Source organism: Dermacentor variabilis, chromosome 7 (genome assembly GCF_050947875.1).
Source record: "Dermacentor variabilis isolate Ectoservices chromosome 7, ASM5094787v1, whole genome shotgun sequence".
NCBI lineage: Eukaryota > Metazoa > Arthropoda > Arachnida > Ixodida > Ixodidae > Dermacentor > Dermacentor variabilis.
Genome location: NC_134574.1, coordinates 109,306,072 through 109,333,913, shown reverse-complemented (window position 1 = coordinate 109,333,913; position 27,842 = coordinate 109,306,072). Strand labels below are relative to the sequence as shown.

General features: G+C 46.7%; 1 protein-coding gene across 1 annotated transcript in view; it reads left to right on the top strand.

Annotated features, from left to right (window-relative positions):
- Positions 1-25,105, top strand: part of LOC142588779 (uncharacterized) — a 48,365-nt gene extending 23,260 nt beyond the window's left edge. Inside the window, exons 2-4 of the mRNA XM_075700598.1 lie at positions 18,509-18,628; positions 21,766-21,840; positions 25,018-25,105. Coding sequence (XP_075556713.1) covers positions 18,509-18,628; positions 21,766-21,840; positions 25,018-25,077 — 255 coding nt within the window. The 3' untranslated portion in view covers positions 25,078-25,105. The remainder of the gene's footprint in view (positions 1-18,508; positions 18,629-21,765; positions 21,841-25,017) is intronic.
- Positions 25,106-27,842: the final 2,737 nt, after the last annotated feature.

Here is a 27,842-nt window from a genome sequence, read left to right as displayed (position 1 = left end):
TTAATGAATCTTTATCGCGTACACGTCACTTTGACGCGGTGAGCTTGTTTGGTTTTGTGACGTCGCCTGACAGGCAGGTGAAGTGGGTGGAGCCCGAAAACTTTTTACCAATAGTCGAGGGCTAATGGCGAAAAGGTGTCGAATGAGAAACAACTGTTTTTCCTTTTTCTGTCAAATCATGCATAATCAGTGTGTACACATCATATCAGATGGGGAGCTATCGCGGTTTTCGTGACGTCGCGTGACAGACAGGTGAAGTGGAGGCGGTCGAAAAAAGTGTTTGACGAATCGTGGAGGGCTGATAGCAGAATGGGAATAGAAAAGTTTGGAATAGTTTTACGTTATAGCGCCCCTGGGCAGATATCTTCACATTCTAATACAACATGATCCATCGTTAGCTTAGCTTTACCGCAGCAAGCACATGCTTCTTCTTCCTTTTAATATCTCGCTTTATAAGTGCGTGTTCTAAGGCATCCAGATCTCTCTTCGAAAAGTAGTGAGCGTCCCTTAGAGTTATCATAATTTCTTCATTTGCTTATTTCGTTTTTTTCCCTCTTAAGTAGTTACTCTTTGCATGCTTCTGTTGCATTGCAGCCACCCATGAGATTATCTCAGCCTCTCTGACTTTCCGCTTGGCATGATTGCTGGTAAGCTTCCTAGTTGTTTTCTTCCACGGTGAATCAATGTTATTCGTGCACAAATACCTGAATACTCTCCAAGTCCATTTACTTTCTTCCATATTCCTCAGTCACTGTCCATAATTAATTTTACTTTGAGCTTCTCTGATTTCAAAACTTGTACAGCCCATATCGCCCTGCAGAGCCTCATTAATAATCTTCCCGTGAGAGCCCAATGCGAGGTGTCCCACTGACCTTTGGTTGCCATCGAGTCCGTATTGCACCCCTGATCTCAAGCGAACAACCGCGTTCCCGAATGCAATGTCCTGGAACCATTACACCTTTCCACATACCCCGGAGCACCTCGTACCTATTGTCTCCCGATAGCGATCCATGCTTCTTTATGGTTGCACTTATCAATCCCTTTACTGTTATTGTATTTTCCTGTGTTTCCTTATATCTATTACTTTCGTTTATGCATATACCAAGGTATTTTTATTCTTTTACACGAGGTATTTCCTGGCCCTGTATTGTCACTAGCTGTTCGCTCTTTTCATTGAATACCTTAACACCCGATTTTCTAAGGCTAAATTTCAAACCTAAACTCTTGCCTTCCTGCCCACAGATATTACCCAGACGTTGCAAATCACTTTGCTTGTTAGCTAGCAACACAACGTCATCTGCATAAAATAAACCTGGCAGCTGCTGCTCTATTACTGTACTCGCCTGTTCGTATGAGATATTAAACCCAATATTATTTCCTTCTAGCGCCCTCTCCATCCTGACCATGTACATCATGAACAGCAGTGGGGATAAAGGGCACCCGTGCCTCAGTCCCTTCTTGATATCAACTTACTCCTCACTCCTCAGCCCTTCCCGTTCAACGCGAACGGTATTTTCTAGGTAAATCTTTCTCAAAAGCTGTAGACAATCGCCGCCTAACCCTTCCCCTTCAGAATATCCCACAAGGTGTTGCGGTATACCTTGTTAGAGACTCCTTTAATGTCCAAAAAGGCCACATATAACGGATTACTTTGTACTCTTGATATTTCAATACACTGAGTAAGAACAAATAGGTAATCATCCAAACGCCTACCTATTCTGAAGCCATTCTGAAGTTATCCTAAATCCCATTATTCTCTGCCCATGGTTGCAGCTTTAATTTGATTGCCAGCAGATAACCTGTATATCACTGAAGTAATGGTCAACGGTCTATACGAGTGAATTCTGTCTTTCTCCCCCCTTATAAATTAAATCAATTCTACTTTGTCGCTCCCTGTCTGATATTCGTCTATCTTTTAAAGTTTTTTTCCAGTGCTTTCACCAGAGATTCCTTACGTTTTGGTCCTAGTTCATTAATCAGCCTAATGGGAACCTCGTCTAGCCCTGTGGCTGTGCACTTAGGAATTTTCTCTTCGACTTTCTTCCAGTTGAAATTTGTCAGGACCAGTTTCTTTTCCATCTGGTTCTCTTTCATTCTCTGTTTTTCTTCAAATATAACCAGGTCGTTGCGTTGGAAAGATTCGGCTGTTATTTTTTGGATGTAATTTAATGCCGCTTCACTTTCCAGTTTGTTTCCAGCTTCCTCCAGGATATGTTGCTGTGTTGCTACTGGCTCCCTGCCTAATAACTTTATATGGTTCCAAAATATTCTAGGTGCGGCCTTCTTTTTCTCACGTATTTCTGACTACCTAGGTTCACTCCCACCTTTTACCTTTGCTTGAAACAGTATCCATTGTCTTCTTCTGCCGGCATATTTCCCATTCGCTGGCTACTTCATCCTGCGACAACTGCGCCTTCTTTGCCTGCCTGGGCTCTCGAGACGCATTCTGTCGTTCGGCAATCGCTTCTCGTATCTCGCTGTTCCTCCAACTTTTTGGTTTCCTTATTTCCTTGCCAACGAACATGTTGCTTCTCTTTCCGTATTTCTGTCGTTATTACACTTAGAAGCCCACTATATTCGCACTCTCTACTTGGCCATTTGCCAAGTTCTACCTCAAGGAGGAGGAGGAGGAGGAGGAGGAAAACTTTATTAATGTCCTGTACAAGGTGTTGCTTCCTCCTAGCCCTATCACGGGCGTACTGGACAGCCAGGACTTGAGGGATATGATCGTGAGATCTAATCATTCCTAAATACCGATTCCAGGAAATGCCAGGGCCCAGCGACTCACACTCCTAGAGCATATGGTTAAGCGTTCATATCTCGTTTTTGCATGCTTTGCATATAATATTCATGTATGTAATGTCATACCATTCCTTTATTTGTGCAGATGAATAATAAAGACTGTGTTTGTAATTGCCATAGTGTAACAGCTTGTGCTCTGTTTAGTCTATAGTGAGGGTGTGCAAACTCTCTCCTTCCCATGTAGTAATGTTTTGTAATTTTATTGTAAGCAATGAGCGTATCTCTCTGTAGGTTCCCCAATCCATCGGAATCAAAGCCATATGTAAAAGTGGCCCGGTCTGTAAGTTCGCGAGTGACGCTGCTGGCCGATTCATTTGGACTGACAGGAACGTCATCAAGTGAACCAAGGTGCGCCGGGAACCAATAAATGTAACGTGTAACGTTTGTTTGCCTTATGTTAATTATTCTCGCAGCCTGTGGGGCACTCTTTCCCCTATAGAAAGCTCTAATAGTCGTTTTTAAGTTGCTATATGTTTCTGTGAGTCTATCGTCTGTTAGTGCCAATACAATGACAACTTGTTTAGCGAATGTAGGTTTGCTAGTGTAGACCGTGGCGCAGTTGGTGCAGTTGCCCTGGTGATCCACTACCAGCCGCCGCGAACTTAGTTCTATCCTTGTAGGCAGCTGAATCAGCAAAAACAGGCTCCTCTGCTCCCTTTATCCATTTTATTGATTAAATCCCTGGCTCGTGCAACTGTCCTGCTGATGTTATGTGTTGAGTGCATATACCTGGGTAGTGGTGCGACAATTATGTTGTCGGCGAATTCTTGATGAACTTTAGTGTACTGTGCTAGATCCGTAATGGCGTTGGTCGTGATCTTGTCCAGCATTGATCTTCTCGTGCTGGTTGTAGATATTCCCGCTATTTGTGATATTTCTTGATCCTCCGCGATCTCCATTGTGTTGTGTATTCCGAACTTGGGCAATTTTTCAGTGCAGGCTCGAATTGGGCGCCCCAATGCGCATTTAACAACCTTCTTGATCGCTGCGTCAAGCTTTTTGGGTTGAACCTGTGTCCACTTGTACATGGCAGGAGCGTATGGAATATGACAGATTACGAAAGAGTGCACCAACCTGATGAGGTTATGTTCTATCATGCCCTTGTGTCTTCCAGCCAGGCGCCTGATCATCTTGCACGCGTTATCCGTTTTAAGGGCGATTTTCTTGAGCTCCGTGTGGTTTTCACCGTTTGCTTCAATGAAAAAGCCTAGTACCCTGATCAAGTTGACTCTTGGTATATTGACACCATTTTCTGCAAGTAGGTGTATATCGCTTTCCGATAGAGGTTTTCAGCCCATAGGCCTGCCCCCTTTTTCCCCGTCTATATAGTAACAACTCTGATTTATGTGGGGAGCACCTGAGTCGAGTGGGTCTCAGGTATTCCTCCAGCGTGCTGATCGCTTCAGTCAGCGTGTACTGTATGTGCCCTTCATTGCCACCAGCACACTATACAGTGAAAACATCAGCATATATAGTATGGTCAATGCCCTTAATGTTGCCCAGCTTTCTGGACAGAGCAATCATGCACAGGTTGAAAAGTATGGGAGAGATCACCGATCATTGGGGGGTTACTCGATCTCCGAGCTAAACCACTTCCGAATTTATGTCTGCGACCTTTATCTTCCCCGTGCGTGCTTCGAGAAAGGATCTGAAGTAGTTAAACATCCTCAACCCGAGTCCAATGTCTTCTATGGTTTTGAGGATGTACTCATGTTTGATGTTGTTGAACGCTTTTTCCAAGTCTAATTCAAGTATGGCCTTGGTATTCCTAGAATATCCGTCGAGTATGTGGTGTTTCATTTGCTTGATGGCATCCTGCGTGGAAAGTGCGGACCTGAAATCCAGCGTGATCTTAGTGTATATATTATTGTCGCCTAAGTGGTATTTTAGCCTATTAGGCATTGTGTGTTCAGTGACCTTTCCCACGCATGATGTCAGTAATACTGGCCGTAAGTTGTGCAAGCTTGGACGTTTACCCGGTTTTGGTATTAGTATAGCTTTTTAGGTTTTCCATTCTTCCGGGACTTCACCTGAGATCCATGCTTCATTGATGAAGTCGGTCAGCGATTCAATTGACGGCTCATCGAGATTGCTAAGTGATTGCTCCATCAAGACCAGGGGCTGACTTTCGATTTAGTTCACTTAACACCCACCGGATTTCAGATGTGGTGAAGGGTTGGTCGACTTCAGGTTGAGGGGCTGCGCTGTATTCTAAGGGATGTAGTTGGTCCTGCTCATTTCTAACTGGTAGGTATTTGTCAATTAGTTGTTTGGTAACTGTTTAGATGGGCTGATCCTTAAGGGCTATGCGTATAGGTCGAGCAAGGCTGTGTCTCTGGTTGTCTTTAGTGCCTTCTTCATCAAACAGATGCTTGATCAGTTTCCACGCCTTGCCGTTCCTTATTTGCCCATCGATTGACTCACAAAACTCATCCACCTGTTGCTGGCAGAGGGTGTTACAGTGTTGTTCGATTTGCTTGTTAAGTTCTCCGATTCCTTTTCTCAGCCTACGATTTAGCCTTTGCGCCCGCTGCCTTCGAGTTATGGCTACCTTGGCTTCTATGAAGTGGGCAAGTTTCGAGTCCATTACCTCCACAATAATGTCTGTAACGATCCTTTTGGACGCTGTGTTGATGTCCTTTCTGATGCCCTCACACCAGTCTCTGAGGTTGAGTTTGGTGATTTGTTTTCCGTTTTTGGCTCTTAATTTATGAAAAAGGTCCCAATTTACGACCTCGAATTCTCGAGTTCGACCTTTCTCAACTTCCAGTTTGACTTCTATTACATAATGATCGCTGCAAAAATTCATGTTTGTGTTAGTCCATTCAGTGTCATCTGTATTTGGCCTACTTTCATTGTCAACTGTGAGACACTGTCCATAAGCATCTGCAAGTTGTCTTTGAAAGACACCAGTGCTTGTTTGACTTCCTCTATTTGTGTTTCAGTGTTCTTGAGCTTACTTTCAACAGCCCTACGCTTGGCTGACATGGCTCTCAAACCAGCAGGCGCGGGGACTGGGGCTTCTTTGCGTGTGTTAGTGCCATCTTTGTTTACTGCTTGTTTAGCCTCGCTTAAGAGTTTCCTTATTGCCGTTATCTCTCTAATCGTGTTCTGGTTCATTTCCTGTAGTTCTGCAGTTTCTTTCTGAAGTCTTTCAATTTCACGATCCCTACTTTTCTATGGGGGTGGGTCACAAAGCATGGCACTTCTTACCTCGACTCTTCTGACTATATGTATTATTTGTTCAGCGTTCAAATTATCACTTGCCATTTTGCACTCCTTGCGCTCTTTCCCAACAACATATCCCATTTTCAAAATGATGCCTTTATGGTCACTCCCTATGCTTCTATACCCTTCCTCGTCATGACCATTTCTCTCAACTTACCATGAATTCGTTCTGTCATCAGACAGTAATAAATGGTCGATTGCCGGTTTCCCACTTTCCCTGTGATCTCGCCTTCACACTTAGTCCCGGTATTCACGATAACGAGGTTGCGTTGCGCACAGAGATCTAGCATTGACTTCCCGTTGTTGTCGGTATAGCCATCTAGATCCTGTATGTGGGCATTCATGTCACCTTATAGGATAACTTTAGCATCATTTCCGCAACCCTTAATATCAGCACTTATGCATTGCACTAACTCTTGATTCTTCTCTGCGCAATTATTTCTGGTCCACAAATACGTTACGCCTAGCCAAGTTTTTTCCCCACTCATTGTGCCTGATAACCAAAGATGCTCCTGACACATTGTATTTACTATTTTCAATTTGGCTCCCTGATGGGTGAGCATTAAACTCGGACACTCCGCACCATCTGGTAGAGGGTGCGGCAGTCAAGTTGGGTGGCTCTTGGTGGTGGATCTGATTGTGAAGCATGTTGTAATGGGGGACTCCAAAAATTCGGACCGCCTGGGGTTCTTTAACGGGCACCTAATTCTAAGTCCACGAGCGTTCTCGAATTTTGCCCCCATCGAAATGTCGCCTCTGTGGCCGGGATTCCATCCCGCTACCTCGCGCTTAGCAGCCCAACACCTTAGCCACAGAGTCTCACATCCCACCCGGTTTAGGATACCTACTTTATTTAGTATATCCTTAGTTGGGGGGGGGGGAGGCTGACTACTGCTATGTAATTTCGGCATCCTGGTGTATCATTTAATATCATTGTAAATCTTCATGTTACATCCGCAAATCACCAAATTGACCATTTATTTCTAGAAGTGGTCACAAGATATCCAGGTCCCAGATACGTCTAATCCTTTTGACTTCGTCTAGGATGCCGTGTCTTCAGAAAGACTGCCGGCTTGAACTGCAAGGTTGATGCGTTTACAGGCATTCTGGCGGCGCTTTGAAAACATACGTTTTATATTTTATTAGCACACCGATAACGTCGCTGTACCTCAGCATTTGCTTGAGAACGCTCCAACATCCGGCCGCTCCTCAGCTAAGTGCCTCAATTAAAGCTCCACATCCCACTTGGGCCGGCTTGGATGGTTGAAACAGTATCTCGCGGCACACATTCAGCGAGTGCTACAGCTTTTCCAGAAAAAAGCCCTTGAATAGGGGCGTTGTATACCTTGCTCAAATAGTTTTTATCTTAATAACTCAAGGAAGGCAAAAATGTGTTCGTACAATGTCGCGTAAATTTTACTTCTTGAAAGTTTTTATCATCATGACTACTATCATGGAAATTACGTGAGCACGTAGCCTGTTAGAAGTCTGGCAACGTGTCTTTCCGGATGTACTTCCATCGCAATATATTGTTACACACGAGGTGTTTCAAGCAGAATCAGATGAACCTGGTTGATAGGGGCGTTTCCAATGGTCCCGAGGCAGCTTGGCCAACATCGTTCTCTTCTTTCTTAAACCTGGTTGTCTGCGCGGCAGCCGTGGTTATGACAGAGCTCGTGACATGTCCCCGCTGGCAGACGAAGCCCGCTGGGCGAGTCAGTCATCTAGTGGATTGTAACGCCTCAGACGCGCGACGTGTGTCATTTCAGCCTTGGCCGAGCGTCGTCCACTGCTCGTGAGACGCACAATGCGATAGTTCACTTCGCTGAGGTGCTCCAGAATAACGTAGGGTGCGACGTAGTGGGCGAGAAATTTCGGGCACAAGCCACGCTTCCGCAACGGCGTCCAGAGCCACACAAGGTCACCGGGATCGAAGTAAACGTTCCGGTGATGCCCATCATAGCGTATATTGGACCGGTCGTGCGATGCCAGGGTGCGTAGCCCAGTGAGGCGTCGCGCTTCTTCTGCTCTACAGAGGATCTCATCAATTGATTCGTTGTTATTAGCGAAGTAGGGAAATATGGTGTCGAGGGTGTAGCGCGGCGGATGAGCATAAAGAAGGAAAAATGGTGAGTAACCAGTCGACTCGTATCTCGCGGTATTGAAGGCATAGGAGATGAAAGGCAAGATACTGTCCCAATTCGTGTGTGCTGATTCGACATACATGGGCAGCATGTTGGAAAGCGTTCTGTTTGGGCGCTCGACCAAACCATTAGTTTGTGGATGGTAGGGCGAAGAATGGCGGAAGCTACATGAACACAGACGAAGGGTTTCTTCAACTACGTCCACGGTAAACTGTCGCCCACGATCGCTGATTAATATGCAAGGAGGTCTATGTCGAAATATAACGTGAGCTAGCAAGAAGATAGAAACTTCTGTAGCTGTGGTCGATGGCAACGCGGCGGTCTCACAATAGCGGGTAAGGTGATCTACGCAAACGATAACCCAACGATTACCCTTGGAGGATCGCGGGAGAGGGCCCAGAAGGTCTATACCAACTTGCCCAAAGGGGACGCTAGGAGGGGGAACTGGTTGAAGCAGGCCGTGTGGAGCTTGTGGCGGACACTTGTAGCGCTGGCATTGGGAGCAGCTGCCGACGTACCATTTGATATCCTTCCGCATCTTAGGTACGTGTCGAACCAAGATGACCGGAAGTTGGTTCATCGTGCATGGCGTATAATACTTGGTTGCGAAGGTTCTTGGGGACAACTAAAAGGTAGCGTGCACCGGTGGTCGAGTAGCTCTTATACAGCGCGACCATCACGTAGGCGAAATCGACTGCCTGCAGGTGACTCCTGTGCTGCCGTGAAGAGCAGTTGTAAGCTCTCGTTCTTGTGCTGATTGGATATGACGGTACCCATATCCGTAAATTCCGGGGACACAAAAGCGATGTATTCATCAAAGTTATCCGCATCACATTCAGTTGTTTGAAGTGGCATCCGAGAGAAACAATCAGCGCCAGCATGTTGCCGGCCACTTTTGTAGCAAATAGCGAAATTGTATTCCTGTAGACGGAGAGCCCAGCGCGCTAGTCGTCCTGAGGGATCCCGTAGATTCACAAGCCAGCATAGCGAATGAGGATCTGTGATCGCAGTGAAGGGGTGCCCGTAGAGATACGAACGAAACTGTTGCACTGCGAAGATGACCGCCAGACACTCTTGTTCGGTGACTGTGTAGTTGCGCTCGGAGCGGCTCAACGACCGGCTAGCATACGAGATCACGTGCTCACTCTCGCCACCACGCTGAACTAGCACAGCACCGATGCCTGCACCACTGGCATCGGTGTGAATCTCAGTTGGTGATGAAGGATCAAAGTGGCGAAGAATAGGTTGGGACGTCAACAGGAATTTGAGCTGGCAAAACGATGAATCGCAATCTGCAGTCCACTCAAAGGGAACGCCTTTATGAAGAAGGCGTGTAAGGGGATGGGCCATGTCAGCAAACCGGGGAATTAATCGGCGAAAGTAGCAGCACAAGCCCAAGAAACTTCGTAACTGCTTGGCATAGTTGGGTACCTTAAATGCTTCTACGGCCGCAGTCTTTTGTGGATCTGGTCGGATGCCTTCTTTAGCTACCAGATGGCTAGCACAAGAGTTTGTAGTTCCCCAAAACGGCATTTTTTTAATTGAGCACAAGACCCGCTTTCTTCGAGCAGTTCAAGACCAAGTCCAAACGTTTGTTGTGCTCACTAAACGTGCGCCCGAAGATGACAACGTCGTCTGAGTACCACATGTAAACTTCCCATCTTAAGCAGCGTAATATCGTGTCCATGAAACTTTCGAACGTTGCGGGCGCGTTACACAACCCTAAAGGCAACACGTTAAACTCAAATAATCCGTCGGCGTAACAGATGACAGAGCTCGTGACAATATGTTTCTGGTGGTAATCAGCACAATTTTTTGTTAGTTTTTCAGATTTCTTTGAGCAATATTAGCTTTACAGGACTTCGGCAGGCTTGTGGCACAATTCAAGTGGCGAAGGGAGCAGTCTAACCGAACCAACGCTTTCTAAATAGTCAACAAACATTTTTTCTGTGGAATAATGCAGGTGGAGTCTGTGGAGAACACGTAGGCTGATGCTCTCACGCTTATGAACTGTCTGTAATGTGTCGGCAAAAAATAATGTCGCCTGGAAACTTGGAAAGAAGACTTCATTCAAGAAAATATTTTGGTTATTTGTGTCTCTAAACGGTATATCATCTGTCAATACCCAATAAGAAAAGTTTGTAGGGGGCAAATATATGCTAAAGGAAGCTTAGGACAAATGTGTATACTACCTAAATATATATTACACTGAGAGGTAAGTGCGTTTCATGAAACTGCAGCCGTTTCAGATACCCTGTCATTGCTGCGGTGAGCAAACTGATCTGGCATGAACTCTGTAAAGTAGCTGCTACTTGACACTGTTTGAATGTTTCCCCAGTTTCACTATTCACTGTACACTATACATTGCATTTGCCGCCAGTTTTCACCGGGCAGGCGCCATCATTTCACGGAGCAATGTACTGTTTGACTACGTGGTTCGATGCAGGCACATGAAGCTTACTGCGGCACGCGGCTGATGAACTCTCTTAAAACTCCTCGAGGTGATTCACGGGCGCCAAGTGTCGCTCGACGAATGCCAGATACGCCCGTACTGATGAACTATTTAGGCCTGCACTCTTCCCTCACGTGATTGAAGCGCCTGTCAGCAGCGACGTCATTCAAAAGGCTCACACGAAGGAGCTTCATGCCTACGTGAATTATATGTCTGGCATTAGAGAAGCATAAGTGCATTTCATGGACAAGTGTATATGTAGCTGAGCAGATGTCCGAGTCTGTGCGAATGGATAGGATTCGAGCAGACACGGTGGGCGTTGCCTGCACGTCCAACTATGCCGGTACCGAGAAATTTGCCTGCCAAATTCAGCCAACTACGTTGGCTGCCGGCAGGCGCAAGCGGAAGTCTGGCCACAAACCTTCCAAGTAGCGTTTCTTTAGGCCATTCCACCAACAGTTTCCAAGATGCAAGTGATATAAACTCGCTGTATTGACTTGCTATTTTCGTGCATTGAAAACCTGTACATGGCGTAGATCACGTCCGACGCAACGAACACCCAGTGGAACACCTTCATCCGGTTCCATTTCCACCTAGGATGGGAGTAATTCACGATTCACTTACACCGACAATGAACGAAAGAGCTGAGATGATGCGAACCCATGTAATTTAATATGTTGCTGCGTTGACAAATTTACATCGCACTAACAAGTACGAAACGTGCATTTTGCCTCGTTACGTTTCAACGTCAGTTTGTTCTTCTGGTTTTAAGTCTGGTCTTTCTACAACACCCCTGCCATGTTGTGACATGTTTCTTTGGTCACAACTCAATATGCGCGTCGCCTGGCTTTAACTGCGACGGTGTAGAGGATCTCGTTGCACTCGAACTCGGCGGATCGACGTTTCACCATAGTGCACGTCACGGCTATCATCTATTATCCCTTGTTTTCAGCGGGGAGAGAAAGTGCATAGCGAAAAAGGAAAGAACGAAGAAAGAAAGAAAGAGAGAAGGAAAGAGAGACTATTTCTGCGTTTGCTTGCCATCTGTCAAGCCATATGAACCCACATTTGAAGCCATCAAGCAATTTCGACGCCCGTGCTTCCCGTAGTGCTGCGAAAAAAATCTAAGCAAAAAAAAATTAAAGAATCGGAAGTAACGAACAAGATTTGCCAGAAGCTTGGGGATGGCGTGTAGATGCACTCGTAGCAAAGATTGATGGTAGCAGCTGTAGACAATGATTATCACGCATCGCGAGGAGCCCATTACAGACTCCAAGAGTGTACATATCGTCAGTGGAAGTGTCTTTTCCGGTCTCAATAAGCTATTTTGTTGAAATATAATGTCATGCCGTAGTAAGCGCCGAATTAGACTTCAACAGCTTCTCGCGCTGTTCCGTTAGAAGCTGAATGCGCTTTAGAGGTGATGTTTGAGAGCGGAGTCGAAAATGTCAGACCTGAAACGAACGTCAGTGGTCCTGCTTTCTGAATGCGTGTAGACCAGGTCCAAAAGGTAAAGTGTTTTCAGGGTGTGCTCGTCGACATTCTCCCATAAAGCCTACATCGCAGAATGCGAGCCCACAGTGAATGTAAAGCAGACCACGCCCTGGTCACACCCAGGTCACATCCAGTTAACACCCAGGTCACACCCAGGTCACACCGGAGGAAAAAGGAACGCGGCGCGCCATCGGCGGTAAAACGCTGAAGCGGTAGTGCGGTCACACCTGCTGGCGGTGCGCCGCTGTGGCAGTCACGTGACAGCGTGAAAATCTCGCCTCCAATCTTTTAGTTTTATGCTAGGGTGAGAGAGAGAGAGAGAAAACTCTTTTTTTGTAGGAGAGGTAGGTAGGTAGATACCAGATGTCGCGCGTCGTTTCTTTCGTCTGCTGAAAGATCGGCGCTGTGTTTACGTTCTTCGAATTTCTTCCTTAACGCGCGTCATTCCAGATGATGTTGACAAGGCCCTTGTCACTGCGATCACAATCATGTCGGCGCGCTTCCTTCTGCTGCGGCGTCGCCGCGGCTTGCGAGACAAGGATGATGACTCGCTGGGCGTCGCATCCGCGTCCTCGTATTCGGGGCCCGTCTTCTCGCAGAGTCGGATATGGTGCATTGTCTCCAAAAAAACCTTTCAATCGTAACGTATCGGTATCTACTCGTCACTGCTAAAAACATTCGCAAAGCATGACAACCGAAAGCAAGCGCGAAAAATATGAGACCGAACCAAGCCAACTAAAACGAAGCGCGAACAAGAGCTGACGCGAGCAGACGGCAGTGCGAAACTAGTCGTTCGGGCTGACACCAAAGGCGAATGCGAATCGAGCAGTCGCGTGACAGCAGTCTGCCGCGTGCACGCCACCGAAGGGCTCGCTCTCATTGGTTTCCTTCGTCCGCTGTGCGCAGCAGGCCGCGTAGAATGGGTACAAGACCGATCCCTCACGGGGCACCAAATCGCTGCGGCGCGGGGGTTTTCGCGACGCGCGTTCTTCCTCTAGTGGGGACGGGGCTTTACACGAATGTCTCTCGCGTAATATTTTTGGAAACGGATATGTTGAAATCGGTATGATGGTGTTAGCATTCTTGCTCATGGGACACGACTTCAGAAAATCTGGGAGGTAGGGGTTTGAATTCTGAATTGCAACACATGCCTTAAATAATTACCACGTTGCCTATTTTCAAAACATATTTGCGATTTAACGTTCATTAGCAGTTTAATGTCTGAATACTTGTCACCGCTTGTCGCGCGATGAAATTTCCGCATCTTCGAACGATACGCACGTAGAAGCCCAACATCATTACCTGCCAAATGCGCATCTAATCCTTTCAACGCACAATTACCCAAGTAAAAACACTGCACTAATTAAGCTTTTAAAGAGAGAGAGATAGCAAAGAGAGGAAAGGCAGGGAGGTCAACCAGACGAGCGTCCGGTTTGCTACCCTACACTGGGGGAAGGGAAAGGGGGAACAGAAAGAGGAAAGCGGGATAGAGGGAACACGGTGTGTGCACGTAGCAAAGTTCTTGGAAATCAGTCAAGTCAAAGCAAGTGCTCGATCGATACGTTCATAGCTGGTGATGCAAGTTGAAGGTGCCAGTGAAGACCAAGGATCCGGTGGGCGTCAGCAGTACGTTGCAGTGCGTGGCAGTATATTTTTAAGCTAAACCCCAGCCGTTCTGACTTCAGTGCGAATATAATGATGCGGGTGAGCCATGATGCTAACTCAAGAGTTGCAAGTACTGAATTGAGAGCATCTAGCACTTGTATTGCACTTCGCGCTGACGGAGTGTGCAGGTCATTTAAGAGTATTCGAAGGGTATTCATCAGAGACCGGAGCATCATAATGACTTGCCGGTCTTCTTCAGGCGGTTTGTCAGGAACTCGCGCTGTTCGCTCTACAGCCGTGCGCAGCCGTATCACTTGACATGGCTCCGGCTCTGGTTGTGGCATCAGCTGCGGCATCGCCTCCGGTTGTGGCATCGGCTGCGGTATCGCCTCCGGCTGTGGCATCTCCTCCGGCTGTGGCATCGGCCGTACCACCGACTGTGGCATCGGCTGCGGCATCAGCTGTGGCTTCGGTTGTGACTTCCGCTGTTGTTCTGGCTTTGGCTGTTGCTTTAGTAGTGAGGACCAAGTTGTATTGTTCTCCGCCATGGCCTTGTCCGATTTAGATTGGATTGTCCCAGGCCCACGGGGCAGAGGAGGAGGTGATGTCGGATGAGGCGTACTCTTCATAGAGGTATCAGCGTTCTTTGAAGTCCGGCTGCGTCGGGAACGTCGCTTTCTAACGGCCGCAACAGCTTGCCGACGAGACGAATGGTCTCTCGCCATCTGCTTCAAGATCGCCTTTTCTTTCTTAATTTTGGGGCAGTCCTTCGAGGAAGCATCATGGGACCCAAGGCAATTGGTGCATTTAAGAACCGTGGCTGCACAAGAGTCTGCAGCGTGGGGCTCGCTGCAGCGTGAGCAAACTCTCGTGTTCTCGCACACGGCACTCACGTGCCCCAGCCTCATACAGTTGCGGCGTTGCAGTGGCCTTGGGTTGAATGGTCGCACAGGGTGTCTAAAGTGGCCCACCTTGACGTGCGAAAGGAGAGTCTCGCCCTTGAATATAATTTTCACACAGCGGGATGTGCCGAGGCGATACACATGTGTTACGGCGACGCCATCAACGGCAGGCTTCACTAGGATCGGTAAGTCGGCGCTGGAGTTGGAGACGTCCACATCGTAGATGACACCAGTAGTTGAACCACTGTTCTGGGGGATGTACGAGCGGAGCTTAACGCCACCTAGTTCTGTAACTGTAGTCAAATTTCTCAGCGCAGTCTCATGTGTGACGTCGATAGCCAACAAATTTTTTCGTGTGTTGACTCTAACGTCTGCTATCTGATTTGGCGCCACCGCTTCAAGTTGCACCGATACGGACTGTCTGTTGAGTCGCCTCAGGTTGTCGGTAGCGAGTTCTGGTACAAATAGAATCGTACTGACTGCGGTATTCTGAGTTGGTCCTACCGTTGGCGTGCTCGAAGACATGGATGCCCTGGTGGTGTGTCTTCGATTCCCCTTGCGGCTCCGCACAAGCTCGAAGGCGTCATCGGAGAATTCCCCACTGCTGAGCGAGTAGACGCTGGTGTCATCGCCGTCGGTGTCGCTCTGGACGCCGGCCCGCTTCCTAGACGCAGCCGCCGCTGAAGTCGCCATTCCCGCAGAGGCACGGGGACGTCAACTTGCATCCGCGCCACGAACCATGCCGACTCTCCAAAGATGTACGCAGAAATAAGGAAAAGACAGCTGAGCTAGAGAAATAGCGTTCTGGCTCGCAGACACTTCGTCTTCTTCATTAAGCTTTTAAGATTTAGCTAGGGACTCGGAGCAGATCGTATGTTAATCAAGATTCCACCCATGTTCTTTAGTGCTCACAATGCTTAAAGGTGCATTCTCGTTCCAGAAGTCCATGCTACAGAAGGTGTCCCGTTAATAGCAAATTTCCTAGCCCCATTTCAGCCTGTAACGCAACTGCCACCATTCGAGTTTATCCGTTCAATAATAGACCAGCGGCTATCCACCCTACACAGTATATTACCTTCTCACAAAGGGTTCTCAATCAGTCATGAAAGAAAAAAAAAGCAAGGCCTTGTGAGGTTTTTCGTGGTTTCACACGCGTTCAACCCCGTTCTGCCAGCTACAACCTGCGTCAGCGCTGTTAAGAAAAATTTTCACTCTCCCAAGACTCTTTAAAACGCCTGTCTATCAACGTAACACTTTCACGACTAGTTTTATTGGTGTAATTACGAATGTTGTATCCCAGGCCAACTCTGAAGTTATTTCACTAAATTGTGCCGCCCTTATTCTATTACTGAATCTCTACTCTCACAGGCCTGGGCCTGTGAAAGTAAAATTCAGAAAGCAAAAATGTGCAAGTAATGTTCACAAAACAATCTTACATCTGCAGTTGTTCGTAATTAGTGAATTCTAGCCAATCGTGATGCCGGAAATATCGTCAGCGAAGACGACTGACAAATGACGAACAGCATTTCGGAGCGAAAAGCTTCATGAACTAAAGCCCTGGGGCGCCATAACGCAATACCTCTGAACATACGGGCACTCTAAAGTGCTTTAGGTAAGGGGACATCAACTGGAAAGGCCTTCAAGCGCAGTGACACACGATCAAGGAGTACCTCCTTTACGCCAAGGTTGATTTGCCGGAAAGGAGATCGTGCATCCACTTTTCGAACGGTAAGGGTGTTACTCTCGCACACAGCGTGCGCAGCTCGTTCGACAAAAGAAGGAAACCTGTCCCACGAAACTACGGCGCCCCATAAGTATTTTTCCTACCTTGCGAAAATGTTTTAATCTTTAGCGGCAATCCGATTTATCGAACAAGGAAAATGTACTCTAGCCATACTCTCAGACGCTGGCATCACGTCGCTCGTATCCCAACACAAACGTGCAAAAGGGCGCCAGAAACGTGGGCAGTGCCAAATAAACAGCATGCACAGCAAGACACCGACTTCCCGTAGCTGCTGGACCAATTTGCTGGTAAGAATGCAAAATCATGAAAGTAAGCGAATAGGTACATTAAAAGCCATCAGCGTTAGAAAAACAAATGATTTGATGTTCTAGAATGGCTAAAGTGACATACATACGCAGCTTTTCTTTAAATGTTTTTTCTCTTGCTGCTCTAGCAAGCAGTGCTAACTTTTTCTTCTTGTTTTTTTCCCTAGCGTTCATCTGCAGATCCACTAAAGAGGCTGCTGCGGTGCCGTGTGTCATCGGCGCAACTCCTTTCATCAACATGTCTCCCAGAATAGCGAAAGGGGTTTAGTGCCAAGGACGTTACTTTTATGCGTGTGTCAGAGGTCCAAAGCTATTCTAAATTGTTTCTATTATATTTCTACAATCAGGCCGCCATGGTTGGCCGAAACGCTTCGTGGCCCCCACCCCCCACTTCGCATTTCTGTCACGCAAAGTCACGAAAAACCGCGACAACTCCCCATGTGATATGACACAAACACACTGATTATGCATCATTAAACCAATCAAAACAAAAATGATTATTTTCGATTCTACATCGTGTTTGCCATCAGCTATCCGCGTTGGTCAAAAGTTTTCAGGCTGCGCCCACTTAGCCTCTCTTTCACACGATGTCACACAACTGCGAAAAACTCCCCACATCAAAGTGACGTGTACGCATTAAAAACGGATTGATATTCCGAACACTGGTGAATATTATTTTCGGTATAGCCGGAGACTACCCCTTTCTTAAAGAAATACATGTCTGCCCATGGATCAGGCAGACACTGGCTGCATGGAGCTGCCGAGGAGAACGAATTTATTTGCGTATGATAAGCATTCGTGCGCGGCAGTATAACGTTGTCGAGCCCTTTCGGCACATTTTCGGCATCGCTCTGCCAACACGTCTTCGCCGAGGATCCGTTGTAGCAGTATTTTGAACTTTCCGTTGCAGGACGCCGCGATTTTCGATCAGCCACCGCAAGCTAAGCAAGGTGACAAAGGCTGATATGAGACGCCTGCATCATGCACCCAATTCGCTTATCTATACTTTCGCTGCGCTAGCTCGTGCCACCGAAACCCTCTCCACTCTTGCGTATTCCTCCCCTATTGTAAGCCAATCAGATAAAAAAAACCTGCAAGATGTGCAATGTTATTCGTTTTGAAAGCAAACAAAAGTGGCCTCCTATAAACGCGGAGAGCACTCGACTGGAAACAACGCTGCGGGGGAAAGCCGAATGCTTCCATCGGCGGTTGCGTAAGTTTGACGCCAGGATATTGGAATAAAAACAGACTGCAATAGTTTTACGTAAGAGGGTCCCTGGTCTGACGCCGTCCTGTCTATGCTATTTTAAAATAAGCCTCAATTCATTAAACTTTTCCTTTTGAGCTGCTGCCGCTTCACGATCCAAGATTGTCACGTAAATAGGTATTCCTTGATGATTTCCTGTAATCTTCTTTTCCTTCCTGGTCTACACGTTGCATTTCAGTCACAGGAACGTTTAAAATGACCACTTAAGGCTACCACCATCGGAAAAAATATTACCATTCTGATTACCTGAATTAGAGGTGAATTATATTTAAAATTTATTGCAGTATTCGGTGTCGTTCTTTTAGCTGAACATCTGCTTTGCTTGCGTAGACTATGGTGTTCTTCATTATGATCAAACGCATTTCGCTTTATCACTAGTTTTACTATTGGCACTTCTTCCGTCTCATTCTTCAAAACCTTATATCTTTCTTTCTCTCTCGCTTTTTGCTTTTCTCTCATCTCGGGCATTTGGCTCGTAGTGTTGAGCTACCGTTAAAATTTAACGCGCCAGCCAGACAGGCAGCGTTCCACGGGACATCTGCACGTGACACGCTGCACGTGAAAGGACATAAAGAGGAAGACACCGACGTTCCCGTTGCTGCGTCTATTCCAGTTTGTCGACGCAAGCTCCAGCGCCACCTCTTCGCTGCTGACTCACCGAGAATCCGGAAAGGACACAAAATGGGTGAGTGATTCTCAGCCTTGTCCGTGTTGCAACGATGACGCAACTTTTCACTTGGGCTTCTCTCCACGTCATTCAGCGCGGGTCAGTCACTCCAATGTCGGTAGGAGCAATGTCGGGGATTTGAATTCGAGAAGGATGCGGATATCTTGCGGACAGCCGACACAGAAGTGTGAGCGAGATTCCATGGCCGACTGAGACAAGTTTCGACACAGCATTGAGTGCTGGCGTGAAACGAAGCAACCGAAGTCCCCCACGGTTGAGCGTTGGGCCAAAAGAGGCGCGGCGTAAACGATGTCTTCGAGCGCGTTACACAAGGACGGCTGAAAAAGCATACACACAGAGCTGAGCTTACAACTGAACTTCACTTTCCTTAGCGCAGCTATAAGTGAACTTTTAACCAGGGAAACGGGAAAGAAAAACACAGGTTAGGCACGCAAAAAATTGTAATCAGCGGAAGCCAACCCGCCAGGGGTGTCACTTATTTCGCGACATGAAAATAGCAGCGAAGCCATATAATGACACTATTGTTGCCCTGTTTAGAAACTAGGTTGTGCTTCGGTGATTTCTTGTGCGATTTTTATATATGCCTTTAGCAACCGAAGTGCACCTTCCGAAATGGGCAACCACTGCAGTGCTGTCACTTCATTAGCCTACAGCAGCGCCATAACATGCAGCCTAACTGGCGGAGAGAACAGTTTTCAGTTGGGCATGCTGAAATGCTGCGATGTTGCGACAGCTGCCATGTTGCGTCAGCAGATTTGCCGCTCGCCTTCGGGTACATCTGCTCAGCGTCTTACAAGACGGGCTGCTGGAGCGTGTAACAGCGCGCACAGTCCTCGAAACGCGCATGGCCGTGGGCACAGCTTGACTGGATGCGTCGGGCGTTATCAATGCGTCGATGCTGCGCGCGCCATGCTATCGTTCAAAAATGTCCGGTCAACTTCCTTGTCTGCCCTAAACCGGACGGCTTCGGCATATTTCTCATTGTCGTTGCCATTTACTGTTTCTTTCAGCCTTTCGTATTCATCCGGCCATACGAAGTCACTCCTCCGTTATCACCAGAATCAATCACTACTATTAGCGGGTGATAGGATCGATATGAATACACCCTCCTCCACTCCTCCCCAAAGAAAGAAAGGTAGCAACGTTTTTTTTTTTTTGGCAGAGGATACAGCGGCCGCGGCTTCAACTGTGTCAAGAAAAGTGGATGCATCTAAAGCGACGCGACCACGTGGGATACGGTATAATTCGCATGACAACTCTCGAGGTTGTGTCAGCCTGTTTCCCAGTGGCAGAATGCCTAAAGGCAATGAGGCAGGGCCAGAGTGTAGTAAAGGGGGCATATAGTTTCCCACAATAATGACTAGAGGGAACTCTGGCGCTGCAATCGTTCAGCCACCATAGGAATGAGGGGTATAGTGCATGGATTTGTCTGGCATTCGAGCTTGTAGGTTCAGACGTTGTTGTTGCTTTGCTTATCACGCAATATATCTACTAATTACACAGATTCGGCTTGTCGAAGTGGTCAGATCGAAACACGCCAAGTGTCCATAGGCACTGGCATGCTCGCGAAAAAAATCACGTGGGCGTATTACGTCGCTCGTCAATGCATGTGTCCGCGGCGTAATGGTTTTAATATCGAGCCTTTCTGCTAGAGGTCCTGTGTTCGAATCCTGCCGTAGAAAAATTTCGATAACATTTTCTTAACTATTCAGTACGAAGTACTTTGTTGAAATCGATGAGTTTACAAATTCACGAAGCCATTTGAAGCCAGAAGGACGAAGTATAGGCAAACACATGTAATTCCCATGCGAACTGAAACACCGCCACTGCAACTACCGTCGACCATAGCGCCAGGGCGATTGAGACAAGACATGTAGTAATTATTGTATGAAAGTCGACGGATGTGGGGAATGGCTCCAGCGCGGGCTCCCCACTGAGGCATTTCTTTTTGAAATGTCGGTGTCGCCACAAAGGCGCTGAGATATGACTAGAGTGTACTAGACACGGGGAGTTGGTCGAACTCGAATAACCATGTTGAAATGAGGCCGTCCGATGCGACATTCATAGCCACCGCCTCGTAAGTCATCGCTTTCGCCTAGGGCCTACTGAAATGTTTAGCCTGAATGAGCCCAATTGCTCATTGAGACTTGTATCAGGGTGCACATCATGCTTAGGGCAAATGCATATATATACATATATAGTTAGGCTAATATATTTTCCGGTGCCCTGACACCTCGAAAAATTAAACACACTCCGGCTATATTCGCGAAAGCAAATTGATCCTGTGTTCCGTAATTTGCTCTGTAACTTATCCATTGAAGGTACGGCATTAAATATTGATATATTACAAGTTAGCTCATTGGATTTTGTTAATTCGGCTCACCGCTAGAAATAATCCAAAGTGGTCAAGACGACAATGAGCAATATTGGGTCTTTTTGCATCCATGTGCAATTTTCTTGCATTTTCCAATGCTTCGATCAGGCAAGCAATCCAAAACAACTGTTAGTTACAGCTTGCAACTTCATAGGTTTTAGGTAGGGCGCATTATTATACGCTTTCCACTTGCCTTACTTAAATAATGCGCCCTTCTGTCAAGGTTTCTTTTATTGGCCGCATATAGCCTTAATTAGTCTTCTATACAGCCACGTACGCTTTCCATTTTAAGCGACGAAAGCCAAAGCCTTTCACAATGTCATGTGCTTTTCAACTACCACATACGACCAAAACATGTGTCATGGCGCTCTGTGACCTCGGATAACTTCGGATCATAAAACATGAAGCACAAAACCATATGTAGTAAGTAAACATAAGCATGTAAAATGGCTGACAGCGATAAAGCTGCGAAACCAAAATAAATGATAATGAACTCTGGCACCTTGTTGAATTTATGGTTGCTACTGTCTTGTTCTCCTTTTTCAAGAATGGCCTAATCGCTATTCCAAAGTATTTTCCAACCGAACGTCTTACTGTTAACAACACACAATATAGCGCAGCCGTAGCTGCAGGCGTTGCCTGTTTTGTTGCGCCGGAACCACAATATTTTGTGAAAAAATTTGTTCTAATAACAAAACTGCATAGTGCTGCATAGCTTCATTACGCATAGGGTATACTGATGGCTCCTTTCTACTTGCAGTTGATCCTTTCTACCAACAGAGTTACGCGTATGAATACCCGCCGGAGGAGTACTCCGCTGCCGCTGACGTCTCCGGTAAGTAAATGAATGTTTTGCTGTGCATACCGTTTTCGTAGAACAGCCGCGCAACAATGCCATGCAATATCTGCTTCGTTTAAATGTGCCCTGCAAGGCTTATTAAACTTCCGTATACTTCTTCACATACTTCGCAGGCAACGCTTTGGAATCTACGCACGGACACAACACTCCGTTCGTTTCGTGGTGCAGTTGTTCTTATTCTGCGACGTTGTTTACTTGACTGATTCGTGAATTACAACTACAAGCTGTGGACGTAAGGCTACGTCGAATTATATATTATTTGGACATCTTTGCGCTTCCAGTGTGGGACGCATATAGCAGGTCGGCGAGAGCAAGCGGTGTATTGCGGTCGCCGGTCGCAAATATGGAACACTTCCACTTGTTCGGTTGTGACATAGATGAAAAACTTGCGACGCGTTCCATGTACTCTATACGTCGTATTTTGCAACATAAAAGTGCGAAAGTTCGTGTTACATCCAATTACGTAATCTATACTTGTATGTTTCTGTCACAGGGAGCGCGCTATATTTTCGTCGCGAATACGAGCTGTGAGAAGTCCTCGTAGCCTCCGTGTCGTCCTTACCGTGTAGGAAACACGGCAGCGCATCTGCACCGTGCTGCCTCGGAAGGCTGGGGCAATATTATACCGCTATACGCAGCTGACAGCCCCAAACGTGGCTCCTTTCTTTCGTCGTCCTTGAGTTCCGCTTTCTCGTCGACATTTTCACTTCGCGTCTACGTGCGTGACGCCTACATACGCCTCATTGTTCGGTCGTCACGATAAAGAGCACTCTGCCAGGGCCTAGAATGATTCCATGATCGATGCAGCTATGGAAGAAGGAGAGACTAAGAGAGAGCGTCAGGCAACGATCTTGAAGCCTAGCCATAAACAACTCGAAAGGAAAAGGCAAACGGTGGTTTCTAGCAGCCGAGCGCGCTGCAAGTAGGGAGAGAGGAAAACATGAAGCGGGCAGCGAGTGGCTACGGCAGATCGTGAGAGAGGAGGTTGGCTTGACGAATATAGCTGCCGGATGTCATGCGTCCCCCCCCCCCCCTACTCTTGTTCCCCATTCCATGGAATGAACTCTTCGAATAAACTTATGACTGATAAGACACTGGCGCCACCTGATGGTGAAGAACGACTTCGCTGTGCCTGTAGTGTGGCCTCTGAGATCTAGCGTAGCTATGCACCATTTTCGGAGGCTTTTCTCATAAAGAACTTTAGCGCGCTGATGGTAGGCGCAATGCGTTGGCTAAAGTGCACTAAAATACGGTCTAGTGTAGACCCAGTGACGCAGCTTTGAGCGCAGTAGAAACGCCGAACAAGAATGTCAAACTGCAAATACGACGCCGAATCAGAAAGTGTTTGCCTCAATTTTTTTTTCATCCAAATTACGGCTGTAAATGGCAAGTCAATACATCCTCTCCCAGCCGCGGACCTTTCTTGGAATCGGCCCAGCCTTACCTGCCGATAGCTCCAAGGCACAGTGCGGCTGTCACTTGTCCACGGCGTACGAGCAACGAAGCTTGATTCGTTTTCTATGGAGCAAGGCTCGAACGCCTATTGAAACCCACAGGGAAATCCAGCCCAGGTATGTGGAAAGGGTGTCTCGCTTCGAGAAGTGTGAGGTGGTAGTTTTGTGAGTTCGCAAAAGGGCCGTGAAGACTTGCATGGCAATGAACGTTCGGGGAGGCCGCGTGCGTCGCCGTCTGACGACAGCCCCGGTCATTTCACTTCAAGAATCTGGACAACCCACCAGGCAGTCCGGACTTCGCCCCAAGCGATTTCCAAGTGTGCTGTCCGCTGAAGAAGTTCCCGGCAGGGCAGCGTTTCACGTGCAACGACGAAGCCACGACAGAAATCCGACGCTGTTTCCACAGTCAGGCGGACGAATTCTATACGACACGGGTATCTCAAATTTAGAGCTGCGATGGGACGAATCTCTGAACAGGTGTGGAAACCATGTGGAACAATAGTGTAAGGTACATAGAATAGTAGCCCCCCCCCTACCTATAAGTACCTATATGTACCTTATTTTGGCTAATAAAAAATGGGGGCAAATATTTGTCATTCGAACTCGTAGATAAAAGCAGAGATATTTCAATATAAGAGATCCGGTCCGCTCACACGAGACGCTTTGAAAAACTTTTTTTGCTAAGTGAGCTTGTGGCGGTGACGCCGACACCTTCGGCGCCTTTTTTACTATGGGGCTGCGGGGTTCCTTTGTTTCTGGGCTAATTGATTAAATGGCACAATTTTGTAGCACAATGGCACAAAACATTGTAGGTAACGTGCAGATGAGTTAGTGTTTAACAGGCCTGTCTTAAAGCATTCCTTTTTCTTTTTTGTTCGTTACGACAGAGTGGAGATAATATTTACTTCTTGAGGCCTGTCACACGCACCAATAAAGAATCGACGAAGACATTTTAGTTGGCTTGATCATATTTGTCAACTATCGACTGAAGTTTCTTAACTGAATTTCTGCTTAAAACGGTCGCTTTGTTTAGAATGCAACATACTTCATTGACATCGCTTCTCCGTTTGCCTAAAGAACAGAATTTTCCATCAATACACGTTTAGAGTTCGAGCAAACCTTCCTCTGAAATAATTTATCGTTCGCCTGTTGGAAAAATTGTCCTTCAAAAGTTCTTTTTTCTGGCGCCCTTCGAATACACGGGAAATGCTTGTCCGCAATGTAAGTGGTACTTAAAAGCGTCCTGTGCGATTGCTGGGAATTCCAGCAGGATACCAAAACGCAACAGAATCCTACCGAAACGGCCTGAGTGGCAGTCCGCCACTTCCAAATCAAGTTTTGATTGATCAACATCTGGATTAGTATTAGTTCTCAACAACTTATCCATGATTTGAGCAGTGCGCAGAAGAGAATTGTTCACTCTTTTCCGGCTTATTTGTGCAGCTGTGGTAACAGTTTGTATGTCTGCAACTGTCGCCAAAAATGAGCGAAGCCTGTGAAATTCACATCATTTAAATACAAGAACTGGAAGGCATGGCTAAAGCTTGGGTGGAGCGCTAATAATAAACGAAATAACGACACTATCAACGAAGTGTGGCTAGTTGAGGTTTTGTGACGAATGAAGCAGCGTATATTTGTTTCTAGAGTGCAGTTTTTGTTCTTGCCTTCTAATGGTGTCCTTCCTCCGTTACAATTGCAGGTTACACTGACGTCGCGGCTTGGTCTGAAAGTAAGCAAGCGCTTGATAATTTATGCATGACACGTGCAACAGCCGTACGCGCGACCCGTAAAGCCCAAATGGTTCTTTCTTTTTTTCCCTTTCTTTCGTTATTTCTTAAGGTGAGGCTACTAATCAAAACTGAGGCTACTATTTAGGGAGAAATTCACTAATCCCTGTTTAATTGATCGCATCAGGGCCGGTCCATCAGGACACTGCAGTCCATCAGACGTTACGTCACGTATGGCGAATGTTTGAGTGAACGTGCGGTCTTCAACGTTTGCGCCAACACCATTCATTCAGCCCTATATTGGATATGAAGTATTGTGTCAAGTTTTGAATCGCATCATTCGATTGTAAACTTTGCGTGTGTTTGTATTCCAAATCTTGACTTCTGATAAGACAGCTCACTTGAACTGCTGCTTAATCGGGCAATGCGAGGACAAAATAAAAAGTGGAGGTTCACCTAATTTAACTCACCTGTTTCACTTAGTCAAAATGTATTTAGACCGCCTCTGGAGCGTCCATAGCCATTAAATGCCTCATTGTGCCTTCTTTCGTACTTTTTCATTTCTATATTAAAAGTATGGAGACGATCTGCAAACGAAAATCACTAAAACGACACTAAAGGCAAATATTAGGTTGTAGGAGCAGAAGGCTCACAAAGAAGTGCCATTTATTACACAGATGACTGCGTTGATGTCGCGACTACCATCGTCGAGCCTGACAGCGCTAGTCCAGTCTATTCGTCTTCCCCTGCGGGGCTCTATGGGGAGCACTACATGGCTCCCCCCTTAGCGATGAAGGCCCTGCCACTGAGCGGTTTGAGTTGTGGAGGTGGCACTGCCAGATTGTGGACGAGCTGGCTTCAAGCGGTTGATGGAAACTGTCTCTTCGCGTCCATTGATAAGAAGTGTTAAAAACTTGGCGTCAGGCTGGAGGACTTTGAAGGGACCGTCGTAAGGAGCTTTTAAAGGAGCGCGAGTAGCGCCGTGACGGACAAAGACGTGAGTGTTATGAAGTAAAGATAAGCTCATGCAAATATTTCTGTGGTGGTTACGAAGCGGCGGTGGTATAACAGTGGCCATTGTAATGCGAAGGTGGTCGGCGTAAGATTGTGGGTCAGCAGATGACGGTTCTCAGGCGAGGACCTCACCGGGTACGCGAAGTGTCGGGCCGAAAACGAGTTCTGCTGAGGAACACTGTGCAACTGCTTTCGAAAATGTGCGAAGACCTTGTAGAACCAAAGGCAGCGCTCTGTCCATGGAATCATGCAGATAGGCGCACGAAGTGCTGCTTTCAGTTGACGCTGGAAGCGTCCCACCATGCCACTGGAACATGGGTGATAAGCTGTCGTTAGTATGCCGTTCTTTTTCCACCGCGGGGTTCTATGAGTACTGACCACTACAAATTCATGCTAAACTGATAGATTAGTACTCAAAAACGTCTAAGGCGACAATTTTATCGAGAACAGAACTTTATTGACTGAGAAATGCACGTAAAAGCAGGGCATGATTGCAGACTCCCTCGGGACATTCAAGTACTAGCCCAGTTACGAAGGCACTCATTATTATTCCGGCACCTGTACTCAACCACCCGTAGCAAATAGATCACTGTATATTGCATTATAAGACGAAGGAAAACGCTACATGTTCAGTTCTTTTTTATATTTTAGGAAAGAGAACTCGTTCACGTTACCCTCGACAACGCCGTGCGTGTTCGAAAGGTTTCGTTTTCTTTTCCCACGCTGCGCCGCCCGCCCTTTCGCGCTTCAGTGTTTTCGTTATCGCGTACTGCTGCGCTGGCTTTGCTAGCTCGCGAAACTTACACAAACTGCAAGTGATAGAGAATACCGCTTCCATGTGATGTCGTGGGATTCCCCGAACGGGTCACGCCGCTTCACCAAGAGCAGCTGCAGCGGCTAGATTTTTCCGTGGCCGCATGTTGGCGTTGAGCGCAGGAAACTGTAGCGCACTCTGTCGTGTGCAGTTTTGCTCACCGACAGCAGTAAAGGGCGGTGATGGCGCATGCAACGTCACCACTCCCCGCTCGGTGGCGGGCGACTTGAATTTCCCTATGGGGACGCGGACCCTTGAGACACAATTTTCTCGTAGACCAAGTCTCTTCATGGCAGGAAACGAACGCTGCGTGGTTTCTGGGATTAAATTTCAGCAGTCCACGTCGACTTAGTATTTTCCTTTAGTGTCTATTTAGCAAGTATAATTCGTTTGATTTGCCGGTCCATGTACAGCTATTAAGCACTACCAAAAAAAGTGGTGCCTTTTACGCGGTTGAAAAAAAGTGCTCACAGTTAACAGGAATCGTGAAGAAGGTAGCGTCCAGTATTCTTCTTGCCGTTATTTTTTACTTGGTTTGGAAATATTATGTCATTAAATTCTTAACTATAGCTACGACACCATGAAATTCTTTACTATAGCTGCGATACCACTATAGCTACGACATCTCAGATTCTATGCACCGTTGTCGACAAAAAGTTGAGGCTGTATCTTCTTACGCTGTCTACAATTGTTGTGTGGGTAAATGCATAGCAAAACTTTTGCCAATCTGAAATTTCTATAAACTGTCTGAATAAACTTTCGTTAGGGCCATCCGTCCTTGTTAGATATTTTACCAGATAGAAAGATCAATCTGATTGCAGCTCGAATACAAAGCGACGAGTTAGTGAGGCCTTTACCTAGCGCACGAAAATAATGTGATTTACGAAACGTACACTCTGAATGATACACTACCTTCTGTGTCTAAACAAAGGTGTTGAGCGATAACTTGACTGTTAACGAGCTTGAGAC